General features: G+C 37.3%; 4 protein-coding genes across 7 annotated transcripts; 2 read left to right on the forward strand and 2 right to left on the reverse strand.

Annotated features, from left to right (window-relative positions):
• Positions 1–2,669: 2,669 nt before the first annotated feature.
• LOC108992542 (4-coumarate--CoA ligase-like 9) lies at positions 2,670–7,525 on the forward strand. Its single transcript, XM_018967158.2, has 6 exons — positions 2,670–3,817; positions 5,548–5,737; positions 5,899–6,044; positions 6,149–6,216; positions 6,588–6,690; positions 7,074–7,525. The coding sequence occupies exons 1-6, from the start codon at positions 2,765–2,767 to the stop codon at positions 7,197–7,199; spliced, it is 1,686 nt and encodes a 561-aa protein (XP_018822703.1). The 5' UTR covers positions 2,670–2,764; the 3' UTR covers positions 7,200–7,525.
• Positions 7,526–10,146: 2,621 nt separating this feature from the next.
• On the forward strand, positions 10,147–13,828 carry LOC108992471. The gene is made up of 4 exons (XM_018967089.2): positions 10,147–10,840; positions 11,306–11,737; positions 12,503–12,809; positions 13,310–13,828. Exons 1-4 carry the CDS (start codon positions 10,406–10,408, stop codon positions 13,450–13,452), a joined length of 1,317 nt encoding a protein of 438 aa, XP_018822634.1. The 5' UTR covers positions 10,147–10,405; the 3' UTR covers positions 13,453–13,828.
• A 975-nt stretch (positions 13,829–14,803) lies between these two features.
• Positions 14,804–19,857, reverse strand: LOC108992137 (cyclin-dependent kinase G-2-like). 4 transcript variants are annotated; one of them, XM_018966979.2, is made up of 10 exons: positions 19,752–19,857; positions 17,875–19,351; positions 17,491–17,626; positions 17,302–17,387; positions 17,046–17,157; positions 16,843–16,946; positions 16,630–16,712; positions 15,527–16,165; positions 15,159–15,223; positions 14,804–15,078 (listed from the first exon to the last, which is right to left on the reverse strand). In XM_018966979.2, the coding sequence occupies exons 2-8, from the start codon at positions 19,128–19,130 to the stop codon at positions 16,062–16,064; spliced, it is 1,881 nt and encodes a 626-aa protein (XP_018822524.1). In that variant the 5' UTR covers positions 19,131–19,351; positions 19,752–19,857; the 3' UTR covers positions 14,804–15,078; positions 15,159–15,223; positions 15,527–16,061. The 4 variants fall into 4 exon arrangements, with proteins under 4 accessions (XP_018822524.1, XP_018822176.1, XP_018822474.1 ...); XM_018966631.2 differs by having other exon boundaries at positions 17,875–19,857; XM_018966929.2 differs by lacking the exons at positions 14,804–15,078; positions 15,159–15,223 and having other exon boundaries at positions 16,059–16,165; positions 16,630–16,720; positions 17,875–19,857.
• Positions 19,858–22,827: 2,970 nt separating this feature from the next.
• LOC108992053 lies at positions 22,828–24,164 on the reverse strand. The gene has a single exon (XM_018966530.2). The coding sequence runs from the start codon at positions 24,005–24,007 to the stop codon at positions 23,084–23,086; it is 924 nt and encodes a 307-aa protein (XP_018822075.1). The 5' UTR covers positions 24,008–24,164; the 3' UTR covers positions 22,828–23,083.
• Positions 24,165–26,753: the final 2,589 nt, after the last annotated feature.

A 26,753-nucleotide genomic window follows, 5' to 3' on the forward strand; every position in this document is an offset into this window, starting at 1 on the left:
AAAAAAAAAAAAAAATTTGAAAAGCTTCCATATAGCTTAGAAAGCATTGTGTATATGAAGGCAAATTGGATTTTATTATAATTTTTGTTTATAAATAATAAAATTTGGGTACAAAGTAGAAGCTTAGCCCTCCTCCCATTAATAATCCATGGATTCTAAGTAAAGGTGGGATTTGATCTTACATCACTATCATGATCCGTGAAGTTGAAACATGTTACCAAATTACCAATTAAGAACCATATGAGCACATTCAAAGTCCTTAACATTATCAATTCAACACCCATAAGTTCCCCTATTTATTCTCCCAGTTACAATATTTACTACAGGGCTGGCTTATTTAAAATACAATACAATGTTCCTTGTTTGATCGATGAATGTGATAAATTAAACGAAAGGAAAAACAACTCCTTAATCTTAGATTAAAAAGACAAAAAAAAGTATCTTTTTTTAAACAAATATGTGAATGCACCACAACTATCATATATTGGGTTGCTATCATAGGAGACGTTTGGATTCGTAAGTCATCTCAGCTCATCTCAATTCATCTCAACTCATCTCACTACTATTCATTAATATTAAGCAACTTTAACTCACAAATCTCACTACTATTCACAACTCATCTCATTACTATTTACAATCCATCTCAACTCATCTCAGCTCATGTCAAGTCATTTTCGAATCCAAACGCCTTTAAACTTTTCAGTTCATGTTCTTTTCAAGGAAAACATAAAGGAAAGCAAACATCATAAGAAGGCCAAATTTAGAGCAAAACTTACTCGGGGATGACGAGGAAGCCGCACGAGAAGACTCAGGGAGAGATGGGAGGGTCGACCAGGGGGGGGTGTGCTGGGCAGAGGGGGTGAGGGCCAACTATGGCATTGTTTGGGCAAAAAGGGGTGGGGGTGGGGGAGAGGATGGGCAAAGCGACTGGTGGGGCTGGGGGGCGACGTGGGGGGTGGGGAGAGGAAGAAAATGAGATGGGCTGGTGATGGGAAGGGAGGAGAGCTGGGCGACGAGGGGTGTGGCGGCGCTGTGCAGACGACCTCGGTGTCGCTGGAAAGAGAAGGCGTTGCCGATGGCGGTGGGCAAAGCACAATCGACGAGGGCAAGGGCGAGGGCGAGGGATTTGTTTTGACGCGAGCGAGGGAGGTTTCGACGCAGGTATAACTCTAAAAAAAAACACACAACTACTCTTATTAGTAAACAAGTTGGTGTTTTTTTATTATTTTTTTTCTTTGTGACCCTAGCAATCCTTATTTTTATGGGTCAAACCTTTATAATAGTAAACAATTCAAACCAACGGCCAGACTGAAACGTTAAACTCCCTCCATCTTTCTTCTTCGATATATCTGAGCTACACGCAGAAATTCTCTCCAATCTCCGACGCCGCTGCCTCCACATTCCATGGCCAACGTCCAAACAAATCCCAGCATTCCTGTTGACTCCAACAGCATTCACAACTTTCTGGGAGGCAACACAGAAGACAACTGATTTATACATGTCGAAGGGAATATTCAAAACAAAAGATTTGTTCAACAAAGGTCGTTGCTTCCAAATCCAAAGTGGAGAATCTGTAAATATCTGGTCAGATCCATGAGTTCCTTCACTGCTGCGTTTGGATGTTGAACTGAGTTGAGTTGAGATGATAAAATATTGTTAGAATATTATTTTTAATATTATTATTATTTTAGCAATTGAAAAAATTGAATTGTTTATTATATTTTGTGTTAGAATTTGAAAAAATTGAATTGTTTATTATATTTTGTGTTGAAATTTGAAAAAGTTGTAATGATGAATTGAGATGAGTTTACTTACCAAACAAAGCCTGAATAACTTCAAACCACAGCAAATACAAGGTATGGTCCTAAATCACTCAACTCTTACAGTTTCAGATTGCATAATCAGTAATCCTAAGAATTGAGATGTTCTAAAAATGAGAAATCTCTTTGATCAAGAAAGTATATCAGAAATACAAAAAATCCTCTCTCAGTAAGATCATTTGAGCAAGACAAAGTTGTTTGGACACGTAGCCACAATGGAAAATACTCAGTTAAAACAACTTACCAGGCAACATTACAAACCCAAGTCCCAGATCAACAAGGCTTCTCAATATCATTCTTCAAGCCAATGTGGAGCCTTAAAATTCATGATCGCCATAAATTACTGATTTAGAAACTACTATAGAATATTTTTCTGGCTAAATCACGAATTGGTGATTTCATTCTCTTTCAAGATTTAGAAGAATGTCCACTTTGTAACCAAGAGAAAGAGACCTTAAAAACATCTTTTTATAGAATGTCATGTCATCAGAATTTTGTGGCAACAGAGCAGTTGGCCACTAAATCTAGCAAGTTTGCCTATTAATTCTATATCAGACCGATCGAAATGATCATCTATCCAAAAAAAAAATTGAGATTTCGAAATGAAGAAAAACATCACTTCCAATATAATGGTAGATTTTATTTTTAAAAAAAATAATATTATCTACAATTACACCTCCTTATCACTTCAAGAGGCAAATGTCTTAATAAAAAAAAACACGCAACTACTCTTATTAGTAAACAAGTTGGTATTTTTTTATTATTATTTATCTTTGATGTGACCCTCACAGTCGTTATTTTTATGGGTCAAACCTTTATAATAATAAACAATTCAAACTAACGGCCAGACTCAAACGTTAAACTCTCTCATCTTTCTTCTTCGATATATCTGAGCTACACGCAGAAATTCTCTCCAATCTCCGACGCCGCTGCCTCCACATTCCATGGCCGACGTCCAAACAAATCCCAGCATTCCCGTCGACTCCAACAGCGGCTTCTGCCATAAAACCAAGACCTTTCAAAGCATGCGCCCCCTGGTCCCACTCCCTCCTCTCTCCCAACCCCTCTCCATCGCCGACTTCACCCTCTCCGAGCTCCTCCTCCGATCCTCTGCGTTCAAATCTACTACCACCGTCCTCGTAGAATCCTCCACCGGCGTCCATGTATCATACTCCCTGTTCCTGTCCCAAATCCATTCCCTTACGACCTCTCTCCGAAGCTCAACCTCTCTGTCCAAAGGACAGGTTGCGTTCATTCTCACCCCTCCCTCCCTCCACGTTCCGGTTCTCTATTTCGCTCTCTTGGCCTTAGGCGTCACCATTTCACCCTCTAACCCACTAGGTTCCGACTCTGAAATCTCTTACCAGGTCCGACTCTGTAACCCTGTCATCGCCTTCGCCACCTCGTCTACGTCCCACAAGCTCCCCAGTCTTCCTCTAGGTACCATACTCCTCGACTCCCCCGAGTTTCTCTCAATGATAAACGGAAGTCGTAATGGCACTGACCGATTCCAGCAAGTCCAAGTGAGTCAGTCGGACTCGGCGGCGATTCTGTACTCCTCGGGAACGACCGGGAGGGTCAAGGGTGTGTTGCTAACTCACCGGAACTTGATCGCCCTCTTAGCAAAGTTTCGACAGCTCCTGCCGGAGACGGATCAGAATCAGACTGAGATGCTGCAGCCACACCCGGTTTGCTTGTTCACACTGCCTCTCTTTCACATATTCGGGTTTATCATGCTCGTGAGGGCAGTGGCGAGGGGAGAAACGCTGGTTCTGATGAGCAGGTTCGACTTGGAGGGCATGTTGAGTGCTGTGGAGAAGTATAGGGTTACATACATACCGATTTCGCCTTCGGTCGTGGTGGCGCTGGCCAAGTCTGACCTCGTCAACAAGTACGATCTGAGCTCGCTCCAGCTGCTAGGATCCTCGGGCGCACCGCTAGGAAAGGAGGTCGCCGAGCGCTTCGCGGCTAAGTTCCCCAACGTGACGATTGTGCAGGTGAGACCGTGAGTGTTGTCAGGTCATTGGTTGATTCAGCTAGCTTACAGCATTGGATTATCCAAATGCCAGTATTTGTAAATATTTACATAATTTATCTTAAAAATGTCTGCATTGAATTAACCAAATGTATAATAATATCATGACTTTGAGCAACAGTGATCTCCTTTCACCGGTCATATTTGGATTAATACTGTAAACAGACCAAATGAGTATTTTATTACAAAAAAGTACCGTCCAGACTAACTTCCCCTCTCTCCCCCTTTCCCTCGTATACCCAACTCCCAAGCCTCCCTCTTTCCCTCCCTCTTCTCTTCGTTTCTCTCCAATTTCCGCAAAAAGTCCCCCACTTCTCTCCAATTTCTGCACATCCATCCTTCTTTCTCTTCCTCTCGGTTTCTATTCTGAGGACGCCACCTTAAGCCATCATTGCTTGGAGAACCCTCCAGTAATTAACTCCAGCTATGGAGCTGGGTCAGTACACAAAATTGGAGGCCACAAGGCTTACGTTAGTGGCCATCGTCATTCCAAGCTTGCAATCCTACTTGTTTCTGATGTTTATGGTAATTACCTGCTTCACTATTTTGTTTCTATTGTGAGTAAGAAGTGCCCATTCAATTAAAGCCTTCCAATTACCCAAACCCAGCAGACCCATACCAACTCATGCTGCAAGAGTCCATCCACTGGTTCATGGCTGAATATCGAAAGGGCGTGACCGATTTCTCAAGTTTCAGCTCCATATTTTCCCGATTAATACAAATTCTACCCGATCCACCACTTGAAATTGTTTGGTTCTATTCGTCACTAGCAGTTCACGCGGCCAAGCTCACAGCAAGATTATTCCTCAAAACGAGTCACGGTAGTTAAAGAATTGCACGGTTCAGATGATAACTGGGTTTGGTAGCTTTTGGTTTCTTGGTGAGAGTCAATCTTGCTTGAAACCTTCGATTCGTTTGTTATTTCTTTTGTCAATTATATTTCCGTAGTTTTTTTGTAAGTCGGCATGCTGATATGTTCACTTTTCCTGTTATAAACTGGAGAGTTCAGGTTCTGATTGCATATTGAATGAAGCTAATATGTTTTGCTTGAATTGATGCTTAAATTCTGAAGGTGATATGTTTTGCTTGAATTGGTGCAATTAGATGAAATAATTTAATTATAATTTGATTATTAATTAATATATGAGTTATAGAATTGCAAAATATGATAAAAATAAATTAGGTAAAAAGATAATAAAAAAATTAAATTAATAATATTTTATTATTATTTTGACTAATAAATAGATAATCTAATGTGAGAATTAGATTTTAGTGAAATAACCAAATACAAAATGATGTATATTATGCAAATTTTATATTTATATTTGCATAATCCAATATTGATGCTCTTACGAAATATTTTATTTTTTTATTTTTATTTTATTTTATTCTTTTACATTATAGTAAACTGTGAAAAAAATACTACTGGTGACTGATGTTGACAATGGTTTGGTATTTGATTGCTTTAAAATCTCCTCTCGTTTTGACATCAAACCCATTTTCTCGGAGAAGGTTTGATCAGTTAATGGAGGCTTTAATTTATGGAGTATCGTGTAAAAGAACAGTACTGTTTTGCCGACTAATATTCAAATGGCTGGCTCTGGAGTCTGATCAATAAACGTTGGTGTACATTACGTTTCAACGGTCTTGTCATATTAAAGAGGTAGACTTTTTCTTGTTTCTTTATGTCAGGGATACGGTTTGACGGAGAGTGGAGCAGGGGGGGCAGAAATGATGACGCCGGAGGAGTCCCGTCGGCATGGTTCAGTGGGTCGCCTATCTGAAAATATGGAAGCCAAGATAGTTGATCCTGTTACTGGAGAGGCTTTACCTCCTGGCCATAAAGGGGAGCTCTGGTTACGAGGGCCAACAGTCATGAATGGTGATGCTTGTTTTGAGTTTCCATTTACAACCTTTTTTTTTTTTTTTAACATTAATTGACATGGCGGGCTTCCACGTGACAAATGCTGTGTTATGTATGTCATTATACAAGATAATGGCTTTGTTTGACGAACGGATAAATCATGGAGTGTGTGTACGCAGGTTATGTTGGTGATGACAAGGCCACTGCTGAAACATTGGATTCAGAAAGGTGGTTGAAGACTGGGGATCTTTGTTATTTCGATTCAGAGGGATTTCTCTACATTGTTGACAGATTAAAGGAACTGATAAAATACAAAGCGTATCAGGTGATTGATCTGGAGATAGCCTTCAAAGTTCAAACAAATAACATTAGTTGTTATATATAATAAGCAGTGTCATCTCAAATATCACTCCATTTGTATTAATGTAGGTTCCCCCAGCTGAGTTGGAACATTTACTTGTATCACATCCTGAAATTGCAGATGCTGCTGTGATTCCGTAAGTCATGTCTTGTATATATAGTTGTATTGCTTGGCATCTTTTGCCATATGGGAAATATTATAAACTTGCTTAATTTTTCATATTTGTAGCATTCTAATGACTGTTATCTGCACTAGCTTACAGATTTACTCGATATTTTTTTTTATGCTTGTCTATTGACGAGAAACTGGTGCAAGGGATCGTATTTTTTGGAAGATGTAGGACGGTTTAACATGTTTTTGAGGCTAAGGCTAGCAACTAAGATGATGCCTTCAATTTAACTAGTACACTATATATATATATAGTGTATTAGTTAAAAATCGTTGTTGCAAAACTCCTAATAAAAATTTATTTGTTTTAACTAAGTTGTGTTATCTTGGAAGCTGCAGGTACCCTGACGAAGAAGCAGGGCAGATTCCCATGGCTTTTGTGGTAAGAAATCCTGGAAGCAATATCAGAGAGGCTCAAGTTATAGGTTTCATTGCAAAACAGGTGACCTTCTTCCTTGTATTAGATAATTCAATAGAAGACAACTCATGAAATTCACTACTACTTAGTCAAACATTAAATAAGAACCCAAAGCCTAATTTAATTGGAATGTACCTGTAATTTTGGACATCAACTGGTGACATTAATTGGGTGATTTGGGTCTATAGATTTCATGATATTCTTAGCTGTTTAAATGAAGGATCATGAGTTTTTGACCTCTTGATTGATTCTTTTCCCACCAAATCTTGATAGGATAAAAAACAAAGACATATCTCTGATCTTGATATTCTTCTGCCAAGGGAGGGAGGGAGGATCCTCCATTGTATATATGTTTCAACATTTTTTTTTTTATGTTCATCATTTAGTGCATGCACTTCTGTTTGCAGGTTGCACCATACAAGAAGGTCCGGCGCGTCTCTTTTATCAACTCCATTCCAAAATCTCCTGCGGGAAAGATATTGAGGAGGGAACTGCTCACTCGTGCTCTTTCTCTTGGTTCCTCTAGACTATGATCATTCGATATATATATATATAGTTGAAGGGGCTATATATGGTAAAAGAAGCAGGCAATTCAACTAGCCTCATTTGTCAGAGTGTTAGCATGGATCCTTGTTTTCCAAACGAGAAGTACTACAGCCACAAAGAGATTCCACAAAAACAAACTCACATAAAGTCACGTCAGTTTATGATTTTATTTTTGTGAGATCTTTTTGTGACTGTAGTACTTCTCATTTGTCTTAGTTCTATTGTACTATTATCTTTCTTTTGCAATACTCTCCTTATATTAACTAACAATTAACACTGTCTATATATGATTTATATCACGGTTAATTTCCTCTTGTACAAAGTCATTCTTATTTTCTATCTTCTCTTCTGCCTTTCTGTGATATCATAGTTCCGGGGCCTTTCATTTATCTTCTCTCCATTGTAGGGTTCTTCCATGATCGATCTGAGCATCTTTTAGGTGTTGCTCCTGCTCATTTTCATCATACCATGAGTCTCTGAGCCGCAACCTGCACTATATCGATGACACAAAGTCAATTCTTTTCTCACATGGACAGACAAAAAATGAATTTGATTTTGATAGATTCTCTCCTAGTTCGTAATTATACCTTCGTTTCCGTCTCTCTGTCTACAGCTCCTTCGAAATCTCGAGGCTGTGGAAGTTACTTGAAACTTTACAACTGCGCTGATTATGATGTTCCCTTACAATTCCAGATTGAAACTAATCTTCATGATTGGATGCATTTGGAACAAATTAGTCTACCATTGATTGTTATTCATAACTCAACAATCCTTTGGACCAGGTGACTGATACTGATCCTCAGTTTTGGAATTCCCATGATCATGTTGAGCTATTTCCCAAGTTTTGGGATCACTTCACATCCACTTAGCTAGGCAATTATCTTTGATAATATATAGTTTTGGAAGCATGAATTCTTATTCTTGTTCCATCACATCATTCATACCACCTTTATTTTATTAAGTAATATATGTAAATTAAGTTAATTTTTTTAATTAAAATTGTATAACTAATCACATTTAGCATTTGCCATTTGAGAAATACTTTAGAATAAAGAGATTTTTCAAAAGTAAATCCGCAAAGTAATGTGGATTGATGTGATATGTTGGATTATAAAATTATTTTTATTGTAAAATAGGTTTAATATATCATATGAACCCATGTTAGTTCGTAAATTTACTTTTGTAGAATCTATTTATTACCGTAACATGTCTCTTGTCATTTAATGGTGGAATATTATTGAAATTTTAAAAAAAGTTAAAGAGATGTACTTTATGATTTTTAGTGATTAGGGAAGTTGCTTTAGCATGCTGTATGAATAGTTCTTTGTTTTCCTCTCCATCAAGCAAAGTTTGTGAAATAAAGAGTAGTGAGGGGAGCATATTAAAATGCTCAACCAAGATTTGAAAATCAAGACTTCAATATTGACATTATTTTTAAGCATTCTATTTATTGTATAATGATTCCTTGCATGCTACTTTTGTCATGTACAATATTGAATTATTTTTTACTTAAAATTTTAAAAAAAGTGTATTGATTAATTTTAAAAGTATTTGTATTTAAATGATATTTAAAAAAAAAATTTGAGACGAAGTGAAAAATAAAAATTACTTGGACTTACTTTGTTTATGGTTTTTGTCAAATTCCGAACTTCCGCAACTTAATTCTACAGTGTCTGCAAAGTACTGCCTGCCATTCCAACCATGAAAAAGGCTTGAAATGAGAAGGAAACCTACCATTCCAGCTTTCCTCATAGCTCAGACTGCATTTTTCTTCTCTTCTAGATGACTTTCATATCCAAGACCAAGAGGGCCTGCCTATCAAATGAATATTTTAATGAAATTTACTATTCATCGTCTTTACATATCATATAATATATATTTTTTAAAAAAATTTTATTATTCTTAAATTTATTAAATACTTCTACTCATCATCTATATACTACACATTTTATCGAAAAAAAAAATAATATATGACGTGTAAAGATGATGAATATAATTTTTATAGAAAATGATTTACACAATATTTTTTATAATACTTTACATAATTATGTTTTAAATTAAGAATATTTTTATAAAATATCTTATAAAAATAATATTATTTTACAAAAATAATTTTATTTTATAATATTATTATGTAATATGTTGTGCAATATGTCGTGTATATATTATTACTCAATTTTTATTGCTAAAAACCGAGACCGTTAGGTTTCAATGGAGATATGAAATACACCGACCATCATCCACTCACTCGGTCATTTTCAATTGATGAAATCCAGAAGAGATTCTCAAAGTCTTTGTCGGATTTCAACTCACATAACACAAAATTCTTCGATTGAGTTTTATATTAGTTTCGGTAGGCTCGAACGATTAACAAAAGATAGATTTCCATTCAAACATTTTCTTAAGCAACAAGCCACATTTCTAATTTGATGTAGACTTGGATTTTGAAAGAGTTTTGTGATCTGATGCATCCTAATAAATCGTATTAATTTGTAGCTTTTCTTTCCTGGTTTGGACAGTGATACGAGGATTTTTAATTTTAGATTAAAGTTTAAATTATTATTTTTTAATATTATTAATATTTAAAAATTTAAAAAACTTGAATTGAGATTTAAAAAAGTTGAATTATTTGTTATATTTTATGTAAAAATTAAAAAAAAAATTATAATATTAAGATGAAATCATGAAATGAGAATTTTATATCTCATTCCACTTATTAAATATATATTACGTATGCCGCCTAAGTTTACTCTTTCACTTTGATCATTTATATATTTTATTTTATTTTTAAAATTTTTTTACTTAATAATTAAGAAAATAATTTTTAATATATTTAAATATATTAAAAAAATATATTAAATATAAATATAAATTTGTACTAACTGTCACGCCGAGATTGCTGGCGGCAGCCCAGCACTTCTTATGTTGCTCTATTCAAAGTCTCTGTGTGAAGCCCGTCAGGTTCCCTCCTCGTACTCCTCTTCAAACTGTAATGAAAGCACTTCCCACGTTGCTTTACATCGACTTCTTGGCTCTAATCTGCTTTTTGTCCACCTTTCACCTTCAATACTCACCAACAACTCTCTCTCTCTCTCTCTCAAATCCATACCCTTCTGTTAAACTCGTTCTCAGCCTTTTCAATTCGTGAAAAAGAACCATTTTTGCAGTTTGCAACAGACATTTCTCTCACTTCATGGCACTTCCTCCCAAGCAAACAGAAGCCTCTTCAGCCCATACCCCGCTTAGAGTAGACTCACACCAACATGAAGAAGTACTAGACGACACCCAACTTGACCACTCCCTTCTCCGATTAGAAACCTTTCTCAGAATCTTTGGCTTCTGCCAGTTCTCTTTTATAAGCTTCACCCTCTCGTGGGTTTCATTTCTTCTCCTGGGTGTTGCACTTCCACTTGCTTTGATCGAGCGTTCTTATTGTTCTGATTGCGAGAAGTATGAGATCAAAAGCTTTGAGATTGAGATTCTGGTTTCTGAGTCTCTAGTGGCAGCCATTTCTCTACTATGCATTTCTCATAACCTTCGCAAGTATGGTGTTAAAAAGTTCCTGTTTGTCGATCGGTACCATGGTAATATGGCACAGTTTCGCGAAGAATACTTGCAGAAGATCAATGTGAGCAATACCCAAATCTCCCCTTTTGAAATTTCAACCTTGATTTTTATGTGTTTTCTTTTTTGGGAAAGAACATCAAATTCTAATTACCAGATCAATTAGAATTTATGGCGATTTGATTTGTTTATTGCACTTGAGATTGTTTAAACTTGCACAATTAGGGAATTCATGGAAATCGTACTCTTTACTGATTAGTGGCTAGAAGGTCTTAAATGAAATAAGTCTACTTGCAGTAGAACTCGACTGAGAATCGCCCTTACAGAGGATTTATTTACCATCTCCGACTTTCCCCTTTGCCTTCTTTGAACCAAAAAAGAAAAAAGAAAAACCTTTTCGTTGTGTCACTCATAACTACGTCCCGTGAGCTTTATCAATGCGAGTAGTTGATTTAGGGCAGACCTTTTGTTATGTATTCAACTTATACTGCACCAATGAGTTGTTGTATTGAGAGTTCTTCTTGTTTAGGGTTTCTTCCGCTTGTTGGCAGTGTGGCTATTACCATGCTTCCTTTTGAAGACTGCTCGTGAGGTCATTCATATGTTCTATGTGCACAATGACTCATGGTGGCAATCCACTGCTACATTATTTGCCTTGCTGGTATCATGGACGTATTCAGCCATAATCTATCTATCAGGCGCAGCTCTTTTCAATTTGGTGTGCAACTTGCAAGTAATACACTTTGAAAACTATGGGAAGCTTCTAGAAAGCGATCTGGATGTTTCTCTGTATATAGAGGAACACATTCGACTCAAGCATCATCTAACCAAAATTAGCCACAGGTTCCGAATATTTCTTCTTCTGGAGTTCTTATTCGTGACGGCTAGTCAATTTCTGGCTCTAGTAGAAACCACAGGAAATAAAGGAATTATCAACTTCTCCAATGGCGGCAATTTTGCAGTAAGTGTGAATCAAATATGCTCTTTCAAGCTCGAGTGCCATGATTGTAAGCATAATTTAGTTTTCATATATAGTTTGTAGATCTGATTTAAAAAAATTGCTGTCGTGTAACCCCTAGGGATTGGCTCAAATGGTAAAGCCTTGGGCTTGAGAGTATGCTCCCCCCAGGTCTAAGGTTTAAATTCCCTTGGGTGCAAACAATCTCTAGGAGTCATCGGACTGGAGGATTTTTCCCTTGAATTATCCGATGAGCACTTGCGGAAAACTCCTTATTGAGGGCCTGTGCAACCCCTGGATTAGTCGGGAAGCTGCTCCTAGACACCTGGTGCCAATAAAAAAAAAAATTGCTTTCATGCATTTGTCTTACTTTCATTACATAATCACTCTCATCTGACAAAGTTTTGCTTTTCGTTCCTCTTGGCAATATCATCATCTCCGACTAAGTATCCATGACTGAATTGTAGTCATTGATTATACATGCTCATATGTGGTAGGTAACTTGTAAAAGGAGGGAGGGGCTGTTATGTGGATGGATCAGTCCTACTGGACAATTATCTGACCTAGAAAACCTCCAAATCCAATACTAGCAACCATTTTAACTGAAGCTTTACTTCTGGTTTTCTTGTCTTCTCATTGATTTTATATATGGGCATAGAAGCACTATAGCATTTCCCACAACAAAGTGATAAATTACACTCTTTTGTGTAATATTTCAAGAACTCACTTGAGCTTCATTCTTACTCTGCTTAATTACGGCTGTGGTAGGTCTGCTCTATTGTTGAGCTGGTTGGGATAATAATCGTTCTGCAGTCAGCTGCAAAGATTTCACATAGAGCTCAAAGTCTTGCATCAGTTACAACCAGATGGCATGCTTTGCTTACATGCAACTCTGATAATGCATCTCAAATGGGAATTTCAAATAATGGCAGAAGCATGGAAGCCGCTATTCCAGCAGGTCCATTGCTTATAAATTACTCAGAAAGTGATCTGGAATCGATCGATTATGTCCCAGTGCCCACAAATAGTCAACTGGCTTCAAACATGTCCCTGTACCATAAAAGACAAGCTCTCGGTATGTCCATAAACACTTTCTGCAGAGCATTGTTTTATTTCATAAATTATCTATTAAGATTTTCTTATTACAGCTGAAGATAGATCTGATCATAATTCATGGTTTTGTTTGCTATTTTTGGTTGGGACAGTGTAGGCTTATTAAAAATTGATGCAAGGTAATTAGGTATATGTGGTATTAACAAAGCTACTTTCTGCAAGTCTTCAGGAGACCTATAATTATTCTCTTCCTCACAGATAAGCCCAAGATTGCTGTTGACAAGATTTAAAAGAGACATGTTTTAGGGATCAACCCATTATACTGATTAGGCTCTGCTGGATAATTCCCTTTTTTGTCAAAATCTGCTGCATATGGTTTCGTCTTATGGTTCTTAAGGCCAAAACAAGTCATTTACCTTGCAAAGGATGATCACATCACGAACATAATCTGTATCATCCACACATTGAAATACTAGTGCTATAAATTTTGGTATATTTAATAAAGCTCGCTCGATTTTGCAGTTATGTATATGCAGTCCAACCTTGGGGGGGTGACCATATTCGGATGGACAATTGATAGGGCACTTCTAAATACAATTTTCTTTATTGAGCTCTCACTTGTTCTTTTTGTACTGGGGAAGACCATAACTTTCACTACCAAATGACAGTGTTAACACAGATTCCGCCGGGAGGACTGTTGCGCGCTTTGCATTCCATTTCAAATGGAATTGATGTTTGACATATAATAGTATTGCAATTTGCTGCTAGGTGTGGTAGGACTATCAGAGATGAAGTCAATTTCACAAACAGATTGATTCTATTTTCCAGAGTAATGAAGGTCTCCTGTATCATTTCCGCAGAATTCATCTTCTCTCTTAGGCTAGTGTACTGGTCCTGGGCTGTAATTTCCCAGTATCTTCTTACAATTTCCTCAAAGATGGGCAATATACATTTAGGGTGTGTTTGGATGTTGAGTTGAGTTGATAAAATATTGTTAGAATATTATTTTTTAATATTATTATTATTTTGGGATTTGAAAAAGTTGTAATGATGAATTGAAATGAGTTGAGATGGGTTTGTGATCCAAACTCACCCACGTTTATTATTCCTATTAAAGAATGAGAAATGATATTTGCAATCGTGGAATGCGTAAGTGCCGCACAATCTATTTGAAAAAAGTAGGTAAATATAAGATCCACAGGAAGAAAAAAAAAACTAATTTTTTTATAGTGTACTCTACTCTTTTTCAAAACAATTATGCAATGCTTATGCACTCTACGACTATATGTAACTTTACTCTTAAAAGGAAGCTCGTTTACATGGTTAAAGTCACATAAGGAATAAGGAATGCAGAGGCACCGATATATGATTTAATTTCATTGTTAAATTGGGAGGAACCTTGAGTATATATAATAGATAAAAGATGCCTTTATTTGTGGCGGTGGGAGTTAATATTTGGTAAAAACCTTAGGCCGAGTCTTTCCAGTTTGCATTAGCATCTATAACATTACATATATAATTTTGGGTCGTGTTGATAATCATTCATCACACATATTAAATTGTTATAAATTCAATAATTAAGGCTTACAAAGAGAGTTTAGAATAATATTAAAGGCCTGAAATACTCTCCTTTTTCTTTTATCATTTTTTTTTTGTTTATTACAAATAGTAATTAAAATAAGTTTTGAGTTCTAAAATCGAGTTATAAACATAATTAAAAAAATATTATTTATTTCTCGCACGTTAATATGTACGTAATACTAACAATTCCAACAAAGCATCATGCAGTGCCTTTAGTTAGGTCCGCGGCCATCCTTTTAGAGCCGTTGTCTTTGACGGTTTAGAATGGGAAATTGTAGAATAAACTCTTTGACTTTACTAATATTAGTCGGTTGTCATTCATTGAATAATTCCACTTTTGCAGCAACAAGTTAATAATACATCAAGTTGCTTACAAACAATTAATTTTTAAGTGGTCGGTGGGTAATTAGCACGTGTATAAAATGGCAATGAATAGGCAAAAATAACTTGTCGTCACCCCTGAAATGAGGGCACCTGCCCAAAAGAGATATGAAGTGAAATGCCGCTGTACAACAATCCCACCTTATCTACTACTACACAAAATTTCCACAGAGATCTAAATTTGGACAGTAAAAGAAAAACCATCTTCCTCCTGCATTACCATCAAATGAATGTACAAGATTTCCATGTTCTCTACACCATTTTGAGTTTCCAGAGAAATTTTGGGACATTATGTCCTTCGGCATTGTCGGTCCTGGAAACCTTACCTCCTACATCAATCATCATAATCATCGTTAACATCTTTAACCCATATCTCATGTTTGCTTTGATAGGGAAACCTGAGACATACCGTGACACAGCCAAAGAGAGTGGGATTTGCATGGGCAGAATTGTCTATATTTGTAATTGTTTTTGCTGGGAGAAGAGTTCAGAAAAAATAATTTACCATCAATATATTAAAACTAGGATACTCTCAGAAATTAGAGAGAGAAAAGAGAGAGAGAGAGAGACTTTCAAGGTGATCACACAGCATCCGCATCGCTTTATTGGACTTTAAACGAATAAAGCATACGTTATTACTTACTTCTTATGGTCTCCAAACGGCATGAATTTATTAAAAAAGGCTTTTTGAAAATGAGCAATATGTAGATACCGCAGTTTTAATAGAAACAAACAGTATGCCATAAGAAAACCTGCAAGAGCAAGTCCTGAACATACCAGCAAAACTGCCTCCAAGGATGAAGTTGCAGAGCAAAGTGCCTTGCCTTTGTGAGTGGAAGACACCTTTGCCACCCCCAGCAAGTGATAATTCAACTCAATTCATATGTACCGACAAAAATTGAAAATAATAAGAAAAATTGGAAAGGCAGGAACAATATGAATAGCAATAATAATAAAGGTATGAAATCATAGTTATCATCACGAGCCAACAAATTACAGAATGCAGGAAGCAAAATTTGACATTTTTTCCTTCCAATTTTCTTCCGTTAGTATAGCAGCAATCTAACCTATAAAGTTTTGAATATGACTAGTGACATAGCGGTTCTCCAAATCACTACTTATCATCATAATAAACATTCAACTTAAAAACTAAAAAAAAAAAAAAAAAAGACTTAGCCAGCTAATTATATACATACTACAACCATAGCACCTGTACCAAAATAAAAACTTAATGGAGGCACAGGTAAATTTTACCTCAACGTCCTCCTATCAGGACACAGTATGTGAAATGCGCAGGGATTGAAAAATAAAATCACAAGGTACAGAATTGCAAACAGAAACATAGCTGCTTTGGCTGAGTGTTGACTAGTCCACAGTCTTCAACATCCACGAGGTCACAACTAACAAAGCAACCCTCTGATACCTCCACAGACCACATAAAATCGTCCATCAATCAGAGTAAAAAAAAATTGATAAAATGTTTTCTATCTATTTAATCACTATTTATTTTTGAAGATACGAGGATACAAAAATTGCATCTGAACATAACAATACTTATTCTGGAATTGTTAATGGTTGTAGTAGATACCGGATACTAGAACTCCTTTAGCTGTTTAATAAATTAATGAAATTCTCTACAGTGGAATTTGATTGTCATATCATTAACAAATAATGATTAAAAAGACGAGGAAATACTGTGTTAAAAAGAACAAGAAGCAGCAGTATGATAGAAGGAAATACTGTATTAATATTTAAAGCCTGGCTTCATCATTTACAATGAGGTATCCCTGACATATGTAAACAAGTTACAGTTCAAACACATCTGAGGGAGGTGGAAGGATGTAGATTCAAAAACAAAAAGGTTAGTTGTTATTCCAAACCTTCCCAAAGACCATTATGCATCAATCCACTACTCTTGACCAAGACAAACTCCTTTCTCACTGCTCTTCTAAAGGATCCTGCTCTGGTATTCTTGAAGATGACCAACAATTAGGAACGATTAGGTGGATATAAAGTTTGCAAAATAAGCTATTGCACAAAGCTGAGTACTTCGCTCTTTTAAGTATTATTAGGTTTCCAGCTTGCCATACTACCTCTCTTGGCCATGCCAGACAGAAAAGTTACACTTGAAATCAGATCTAGGAAGAGGAACCTCACGAAACCAATCATGCTTTAGGGCAGCCTCCGCTGTTATCCGCTGTAAAGACAAGAAGGTCTTCATAAATTTCAGGAGCATAAAAACCCCCCGAGTTGTGGAATCAAATTCTACTTCAAGAATTTGCAAAACACAATTTACCTTTTCCGGGTCGTATGCTAAAAGGCTGCTCAACAAGTCAAATCCCAAATCAGAGAGAACTGGCGATCCTGTGAAGGATCTTGCAGGAAACTTGGTCCGCAATAGGTTATGCCTGAAACAAATTCAATAATTACTACTACAGGAGTGAAAATACGCTGATATCCAAATAGTTCTGTAGAAAAGTTCCACAAGCTGAGCAGGTTCAGCAAAAGCAATGGAAAGCCACAGAAGGAGGGTTAAAAAGAGAGACGCTTACGGTTGCTTTAAATTTGGTCTAACTCCTGGCAATTTTGTTAGTCCAGGCCAAATCTTCTCATTTGGTGCACCAAGAACTTGAAAAATCTGTAGCATTTTAACCAACAGCATTATGGACAACCCAAAAATAAATCGTATAACATATATGGGAGAAAACAAGATGATGCAGCAAATAAGGAGCAAGCTTAACCTTGCCAAGCTGATCAATTTCACTTTTCCCTTTGAAAAGTGGTTCCTTTGCCACCAATTCAGCCATTATACATCCCACTGACCACATATCAATAGCTGTTGAGTACTGTTTGCCACCGAGCAGTAGTTCAGGTGCTCTGCAGAGTGAACCATTAAAAAATTATTTGATATCAACAAATTTCATCTAGAAAACTAAACTAACACTCCCAGAGGGGAAAAAGATGGGCAAACTGTAAGTTCTGGGCTTAGAATGCAAGACTCATCAATGGGACAAATCCCAATTCTGTATGTTACCCATGTAAGTTTCAGACATACATGCAAAACAATTAAATTAGGAGAGAGATAACAACTGTCCTCAAATAACAAGTAAATAGCTGGAGCTCACCTGTACCAAAGGGTGACCACAATAGGTGTATATGGCTTCAGCAGGCTGCCATACTGACGAGACAACCCAAAGTCACATATTTTCAACTCACCCTCCTTGCTCACAAGAAGGTTTGAAGTCTTCAAATCTCTATGAAGCACCCAATTGTCGTGAAGATATTTGACACCTTCCAATAGTTGTAGCATCAACCATTTAACTTCACTTATGCTAAAAGGCTGTTTCATAACCTCCAAGAGATCCTTGAGGTCATACTCCATGTACTCCATAACCATGAAAACACTGTCGAGATCATCCATAACAACTTCTTTAACACCGACAACAGAAGGGTGATTAAAAGACAAGAGAATGTTTATTTCCCGCAAAGATGACATAGGGAAACCACCCTCCTTTTCTACTCCCATCTTCACCTTCTTCAAGGCCACGATTTCCCCCGTCTTCTTATCTTTGGCTTTATAAACAACACCATAAGTTCCTTCATTAATTTTGTTAAGTTTTTCAAACTCAAACACACTTCTGCAACACTGAAGCATGTTTATGCTTCTCTGGTTAAGCATGCTGGGCTCTTTAATCTGATGGCAACCACCATCATCCTCCGATTCCGAGTCTGACTGGTTAACATAGTCATGGCCATCTCTTTTTTTATCAATATCGATCATATCAGCATCAAAAAACTCGTTTTCACCAAATGTATCTTCACTGACAGGCACTGCAACAGAACCTTCTCCATCCGATCCAGATGACCTAGTCCTACCACCTCCTGAGAGTCCTACTCGAATCTCCCCACTTTCAGGACTTGACCTCGAAGGAGAATCACTGTCAGACGCCCACCTCGACATGGCAATATTCGGTGCTTGAGTAACCTTTTCCTCTTCCACATTGTCTTCTTCATATTCATCATCACCAAATCGCTCTGATGGCACCAAAGGAGGCAAATCAGCTTGAGAACTGAATCCAGAACAACCTACTAACAGATCTGCCACAACAGGCTTATCTGCTGAATTCTCCAACCCCAAAACCTCACTTCCTGTTATATCACATTCTAAAATACCAACATCTGAATCAACATCCAGTGGCACACTATCGGAACTGGGAGAGGATGGCCGAGGAGGAGACGGAGAAATAACTGGGACAAGTCTGTTCTTAGATGAAATTCTCATGTCCTTTTCTTCTCTATTGCATACAATTGAAGAGAACTTCCTCTTCTTCTCTGGAGGCATCCGCACCCCATCTTTGTGAGCCATGAGTTCATTACCCATAGAAAACTCATCCAATTTTCGATCTTCAGTCCTAGTGCCAAACCTGTCTCTTCTAGACCTCGAATCACGAGTTCTTGAAGAATTATGGTACCCATTCTTACGTCTGGCAGCACGATCACAGGCCCTATTGTATTCCACACCGCAAGAATCATTCCTGTAATAGTCATACTCTCTTTCGGAGGGCTTATATAAGTCCGTTCTCCTGAAAACATTGACTCGCCCTGCCGCCATGTGATTCACAACCACAACTCTTCTCAATCAAAAATACAAGAAATACAAACCCTGACCAACAATTCGAGAATACAAACCACAACACCCACAATCGAGAGTCAATTTTATTTTTTCTTTCTTGTATTTATTTTTAAACTACGACCCCAACCCCAAAACCGAAAACTCAATTTTTTCAAGCAGACTAAGAGTCAATACAATACAAAGTGTATGAAAATTGATACAAATATGATCAATAATGGGTGAAAATCAGTAGAATGTATCAGAATAGGCAGACAAAAATCGGGGATTTGAGCTAACGAATCAGATCACGAACGAAACCCTAGAAATCAATATCGTACTTGTAATTTGTACCGCCGCCTCGGGAATTTCACAGGTATATAAAGGCCTTACCGGTGAGAGAAAGAAGATAGAAACACAGTAACGACGACAGCAATCGGAGAGAATAAGGCGATCGAAAACCGACAGCTTCAGAATCTAAAGGCTGCTGCTCTTCGCGTAATGTTAGACGCGTTTTTGTGGTGTGGTGGGATATATAATCAGTTAGGTAGGCGGTGCTGTATTCGGTGGGCCAAATGCTTCCGACAGAAACCCTAATAGGCCTCCACTTTTGGGCTAAAAATAGCCCATTCTACCACCCTCTAGTTTTTTAGGCCCTCTCTTGAAACATTGCGGCAATGCAAAGTTGTTCTTCAGCGAGCTCAAGCCCATATCCATAATTCAACCTTTCAAGTTTTCAACCCTATGCGATTCAAATTTCACAATGGTGGCGAATTTCTTTCTACTTATAGGTCGACGACAGGCATACTATCCACACAATCGATAAAATTTAATGAGTAGTGTTATACATGTATATATATATATATATATATATATATGTATATACACACACTAGGTCGGAATAACGTGTGTAAAGCATGTTTGCTTAGTTCGGTGAAATAATTATTTAAAAAAAATACGATATATTTCATAAAAAAGTTGATTTCAATCAATAATTTAATGCATATGGGAAAAAATATGAAATCTAGTAAATATTTATTACATTTTTTAGCAATAACAAAACTTATCATAACAACAATTTCCAAAATGCTAAGAACATTCCTCCCTTACTCAATAATATATTTTTGTTAATTAGAATAATAGATTTTGACAAAGAAATTGATATTTTTGTGACTATTGAATAGGGTGCATTTTGGGTTTTTTTAGGAAATTCGAAACTAATAAATTATTTAAAACAAATCGACAACACTTTTAATACATATACTTATTTATTACAATAATCAAAATTATTATAATTAATTAGAATAACAAATAACAAATTTCCTATATCTAGAAAAATAAATAGATAATAATTAGAATAATATCCTTTAAAAAAGAAATTATTTTTTGGGATTGTAGAGTAATTTCAGTCAACAACTTCAAAATATATTTTGAGATTTAAATTTATTTATAATAGATTTTTTAATTACTCAATAATATAACTTTTTATTAATATATATAATTATTACTCAATAATTATCAAATAATTTTCAATCATTGGCAGGACTCATCCCTTTATCAAATTCTAAAAAATTAAAACTATCTCATCTCATCTCACTATCCAAGTATATACTTTTTTTAATAAACTATCTCATCTCATCTTAATTTAAAAAATCTCACTACTATTTAAACATATTATCTCATCTGAACTGTGTATCCAAATTAGGCCAAACTCAAATCAAAAGGACTCCTCTCATTTTTTTTTTCTGTCTCACATTTCGAAAAGCTCTCCCAAAACCCATCTACTAAGATCTTCCCTCTATTGTCTAGAGAAAGGTGGAGCTTCAGAATTCTTTGACGACGTCCATCCACTTTTGTTCCATATTTTTTTAATTTCCATAAATAGCATGGATGGGTTGATATACTACTTTATGGCCACCTTCGAGCATCACGCGCCACTCCACGAGACTCCTCAATTGCCAATCTGTTGGCTTCTTAAAGAATTACGTCCATATGAGTAGCGCATGAGATCCACGCACCGTCGCGTCACAATGCACGTTTTGTCTTCAAGCACGAAGAACTGGGATAAGCGGTCTTGGATCTTGCAGATCCAACAAGTATTTTCTCACCAGTAGTGACACATGATCACCACGCGCCTTCATAGCCATTGACGGTTGTACGTCGGTGTATTGGACCATTTATCGAATGTTATTTTCTTATGTTACCACTTCTCCTATTCAAAGATCATGAGAAAAAAAGAAGTGGATGTTTCTTTCAACCAAACTAGACCAATAAAGTTAAATAATCCGGCCCAATAATTCTAAGATTAGAATATTGATAATTTTTATTGAACTTAAATTATATTTAATGGGTTATATTGGATAAGTCCACGAGCGATAAATTATTGAGATTGATTATGAGTTTTAATTAGACTCAATAATTAGATTAAATCTCATTTATTATTTATTGAATTAGTTAAACTCCTTTTATTTTTATTCAATAAAAGTAACGACAAGTCCTTTTTTCGCACCTTAATTTACATAAACGACCCTCGCTGAATAAGGTATAATTATTTGAAAAATTATATACATAAGCCTCACACTTCTGCACACCACTTAAAAGTATATGAATTTATTCTTTTACCAAATATAAAACATGAGGATAAAAGAGTAAAATCACATATTTTTTAAATGGTGTGCAGAGTATGAAACTTACGTGTAGCATAACTCTAATTATTTTAACCAAACTTACAATGATAAATGGATTACAACACTTGACTTAATTCATTTTATTTGATATGAATAAAATTATTTTAATAAAAATACAAAACATTTAATTATTTCACATATCAATCCAGCTAATTAATTACTTTTAAATATAGATTAAAAAATCCATGTATTCATTCCTGTCTGCTTACTATATATAGGTAATAAATCCAACGACCAATAACATCACGCGGATCAAAATTAAATGGGAAGAGAAAACGGTGTTCATGCCAGCACCAACGACGTGGTGCAATAAATAGAGAGTTCAGTTTGAAGAGAACAGATCTATTGAGTTAAAGCAAGATTACACAGAGACTCAAAGATTGTTCAAAAGATCTCGAAATTATGATATTCCTAACACAAGAAGACCCAACTCCTCTTCTCCACCTGTCACTCTTCTTTCTCCTCCTTTTTAGTCTCCGGAAAAATCTACTGCTTTTCCCTCCCGGCCTAACTGCTTTTCCCTCCCGGCCTAACTACTGCTCTCTGATTCTTCTGTGCTGTGGCTGTCCAAAACTCTCGCGCGAAACCCGAAAAAAGACTTAAATCAAGCATCAATCATCCAACGACGACGCCCTGTATATAAAGAACTCCATATTCATATATACTTTGATCGGAACCGCAGGCAGCACCAAAGTACTCACGTATTAATATGTATACGTAACTCCAAAATACCCGAGAGTCCCAGACGATCTAAGAACACGATCGAGACAAGAACGTGGAAGTACAAGAAGCTAGAAAAGTTGAAAAGCATACACGTACACATCATCGATAGGCCAAAATTAAAGTACTTACAATTATGAACGTACGTAAGGTACCAAAGCTTAGCTGTTATGCATACCACTTATGCCATCTATCTAATCCATTCATTTATGTACGTATGGATCATCAGAAAACATAATAAACACGCAGTGATGATAATCACAGGAATACAATAATATCATATTGGTTTGGCATGGCTTGGCTTGTATGTATTTCTAATCACCGGCCCAGACTGAGGGCAGCCTTGACGTCCAGCCTCCATGCAAATCCACCGCTGTCCATTCTCCACACATCACAGGGAAGTGTCAGAGAGCTTCTCTCCTTCCCACATGTGTAGTTCTGAACCAGCCGCACCCTGCAACTGAACGCCGGATAGTTTAGCCTCCTGATCACACTCTCGTCTTTCATCACCAGACACAGCCTCAACTCCCGATGATCATGATCTCCCTCATGATCTGCAGCAACTGATCCCTGCTCCACCATCCTCCTGTATGCCCCATTCGTCCACGTCACTCTACACAGACCGTCTGATACGAACCCCGGACACGTGTCCCTCCCCAGAGATGTCATCCTCTCAGCATCCGTATCCCCCAGGCCAACACCATCCACCCACGTGTCGGTCACGCATTCCACTATCACGCAAGAATCAATCACTTTCACGTCCGGAGACACCATCACTTTCCGATCTGATAACCCACTGAACCGATCTAACCCATTGCCCGCCTTATAATTCCCGTCAAAGCTGAGCCACATGTCCACATTCCACGCTTCCTTCGTCAGCACCATTCGGTCATGGTTCTCAACTGGAGACTCCCTCTCCGGAAAATCCTTTCGGTCAGGGGCCTCCGGCAACAAAGGCAAAGTCACTACCGTCTCTTGCGGCGAAGCCTTTCTCTTCCTATTGCGCCTCTTATTATTAACAGTATTATTATTATCTCTCACGTACCTTCTTTTTCCTCTCCCACTTTTGACATGCACGTCTGCTTTCTCCGACGAGGAACTCCCGTGATCTGAGCCCCCGAAGGCAGGTTTCGGCGCAATCGGCTGGAACCTGAGCATTATCCTATCCACCTTGGACGTATCATGATAAAATCCACCGCCGTACCTCGCTATCCCAACACAGCACCCTCCTCTCCCATCCATCACTTATTTCCCTCTCTTCCGAACTCGGTGTTCTTACTTCGTTTTCCTCTCTTTCTCAATGTGACTCGGGTCTGATTTCTGAAGGCTAGGAGGCACCAGAACCAGGATGTTTATAGGGGCAGTGGGGAAGTAGAAAAGTGTGAGAGCGCGTACGTGCGAAACTGCGGCTTGAACACCGCAGAGTAGGTATTAGTTGAGAACCAAGACGCGGCAGTGAATGTGCAGGTGGACCCCACAAGTGATTGGGCCCCACGGAAGGGCCAATGGGAGTGGGAGAAGTGTCTCGTATAGCAGACAGAGGGGGGCACGTATGCCTTGAGTCCCGTGTAAAGTCTTCCAGAAAGAGAACACGTGGAGAGATGGGACATGTATCTCTCTGCTTTACTATAGTTGGATTGAAACTGGAAAAGATTGCGCCACGTGGATGGACAGATAACGTTTTGATTTTCCTGACGTTAGATTGACCGACGACGATATTTCTCGTCTCCGTGGTTGGGGAATAAGAAAGAGTAAAGGATTGGATGCCCTTTTTTTAGAGGACAGAAATGGCCTTGAGTTATTGAAATTTTCTTGGCTTTGCCCTTTATTGTATGGGTATTTAGGGACAACCTTAGTCTGGCCGAAAGTGAGAAGTTGAAAGATCTGCTTGTTTTTTCTGTTTTTGCATCTTTGGGATGATGCAATTGGCAATTGCATGCCAATATTCTTAAACCATTAGACGCCCAACGCTTGAAACTATAAGTACAAATCTTCAAATCATATATATTATGCCTTTCAAAAAAAAATCATATATATTATGTTATAGGTGACGATCATAGAAAGATTTGACATTCGAGCGATATTGGTACGATATGCAGTGGATTTAGTACTAATATGGTCAAAACGGCTCCAAAACAAACGAAGAGATGCGTACGTGCTAAAGTCATTGCCAATGATCGATTCACATCAGGAAGGCCGTGGAGACGATCGTCTTGTGAGGTGGTATATGTTAGAACAGAGAAAAATGAAAAGAAAGACATAATATTCTTCAAATGTTTTATGTCATTGTATTCAGTATCATTCGTCCCTTTATAAAGGCACCTGGTTACATGTAAAGGCAATAGAATATACAGAAGAAAAAATTGAATCAAAGGTGGCTAGGTTACAACAGCAGTAAAAAATAACAGATTTGCAAGTCATGAGAATATTCCTGAAGTTTCTTGTGGATCAACTAAGGTGGAATTCTTCACTTTATTTTTTTGTGATGCATTGCTTGGACTCAAGTTAATACGCCCCCTCGAGTCTAATAAGATGTCAAACACAGTGAGACTCGTCCTCAAAGTAGAAAATCTATCAGCAACAAGGGGCTTAGTGAAGACATCAGCCAGTTGGTCTTTGCTACTACAAAAAGACACTTGAAGAGTTAATGTATGTTGCTCCCAAGTTGTCACACCATAAAACTGGTGGATGAGAAAGAGAGAAGTCAAGTTCTTTGATTAGAGTTTGTAACCAAATCAGTTCAGCAGTGGTATTGACAAGAGATTTATACTCGGCTTTAGTGCTTGATCTTGCTACTATGTGCTATTTTTTAGAGCTTCATGATATTAGGTGATGACCCAGAAAAATGCAAAAGCCTCCAGTAGAGCGTTTATCATCTGGACAGCTAGCCTAGTTGGCATCTAAGTAGGCATTAAAAGTAAAACCAGATTGTTTTGCAAAGAATATACCACGATTGATGGAAAATTTTAAGTATCACAAAATCCTTTTCATTGCAGTCCAATGAGTGACTTTAGGATCATGCATAAATCGACAAACCTTATTGACAGCAAAGTTAATGTCGAGTCTAGTTAATGATAGATATTGGAGACTTCCAACAACACTTCAAAATAATGTGGGATTGTCAAAAGATGGGAAATCAAACATTGAAAGCTTAGTGGAAGCATACATAGGAGAGGAGATAGGATTGGCATTAATCATATTTTTTTTTTCTAAGGATATCATAAATGTATTTCCTTTGTGAAAGCAATATTCCATCAGTCATATAATCGAGTTCCAATCCAAGAAAATACGGAAGACATCCTAAGTCTTTAATTGGAAAGGCTTGGCTTAGATCACAAAGAAACTTATCAATGGTAGTAGATGAGGATGAAATAATTACCATGTCATCAACGTAGACTAATGTAAACATGCAGAAATCTTCTGTTTGAAAAATAAACAAAGAGGGGTCTCCTTTGATGAGAAGCCGTACCTAAGAAGCCAAGAGCTTAGCTCTGAAAACCAGGCACGAGGGGCCTATTTTAGGCCATAGATGGCCTTGTGGAGCTTATAAACATAATCTAGGTGTTCGGGATCAACAAAGCCAAGAGGCTTTTGCATAAAAATGGTTTCATTGAGCCATCCATGAAGGAAGGCATTTTGTATATTTATCTACCTTAGGGACCAATCTCGAGCAATATCAATGGAGAGTACTTACCGAATGGTGGTGGGCTTGATGACAGGGCTAAATATTTCTGTGTAGTCAACTCTAGGCTGTTGGTGGAAGCCCTTGGCAACCAGTCTAGCTTTCCTCTTTTCAATTGAGCCATCTGAATATAATTTGGTTCTGAACACCCACTTACAACCAACGAGATTATAGGCATGTGTAGGGGGAACAAGGGCACATGTTTGGGTTTGAACAAGGGCATTATATTCTCTGGTTATGGCTTCTTGCCATTCCAAAAATTTGGAGGCTAAGGTAAAGGAGGAAGGTTCATCAGGTACAGTTGCA

The sequence above is a fragment of the Juglans regia genome, chromosome 2, assembly GCF_001411555.2.
Source record: "Juglans regia cultivar Chandler chromosome 2, Walnut 2.0, whole genome shotgun sequence".
Classification (NCBI taxonomy): Eukaryota; Viridiplantae; Streptophyta; class Magnoliopsida; order Fagales; family Juglandaceae; genus Juglans; species Juglans regia.

Coding starts and splice junctions, on each gene's coding strand:
- LOC108992542 (XM_018967158.2), top strand. CDS start 2,765: ATGGCCGACGTCCAAACAAATCCCAGCATTCCCGTCGACTCCAACAGC. Junction 3,818..5,547: donor CCAACGTGACGATTGTGCAG/GTGAGACCGTGA, acceptor TCTTTATGTCAG/GGATACGGTTTGACGGAGAG. Junction 5,738..5,898: donor AGGGCCAACAGTCATGAATG/GTGATGCTTGTT, acceptor GTGTGTACGCAG/GTTATGTTGGTGATGACAAG.
- LOC108992471 (XM_018967089.2), top strand. CDS start 10,406: ATGGCACTTCCTCCCAAGCAAACAGAAGCCTCTTCAGCCCATACCCCG. Junction 10,841..11,305: donor AATACTTGCAGAAGATCAAT/GTGAGCAATACC, acceptor CTTCTTGTTTAG/GGTTTCTTCCGCTTGTTGGC. Junction 11,738..12,502: donor CCAATGGCGGCAATTTTGCA/GTAAGTGTGAAT, acceptor CGGCTGTGGTAG/GTCTGCTCTATTGTTGAGCT.
- LOC108992137 (XM_018966631.2), bottom strand. CDS start 19,361: ATGGCGGCAGGGCGAGTCAATGTTTTCAGGAGAACGGACTTATATAAG. Junction 17,388..17,490: donor AAATTGATCAGCTTGGCAAG/GTTAAGCTTGCT, acceptor AAAATGCTACAG/ATTTTTCAAGTTCTTGGTGC. Junction 16,713..16,842: donor GTCTGGCATGGCCAAGAGAG/GTAGTATGGCAA, acceptor CAAGAATACCAG/AGCAGGATCCTTTAGAAGAG.
- LOC108992053 (XM_018966530.2), bottom strand. CDS start 24,007: ATGGATGGGAGAGGAGGGTGCTGTGTTGGGATAGCGAGGTACGGCGGT.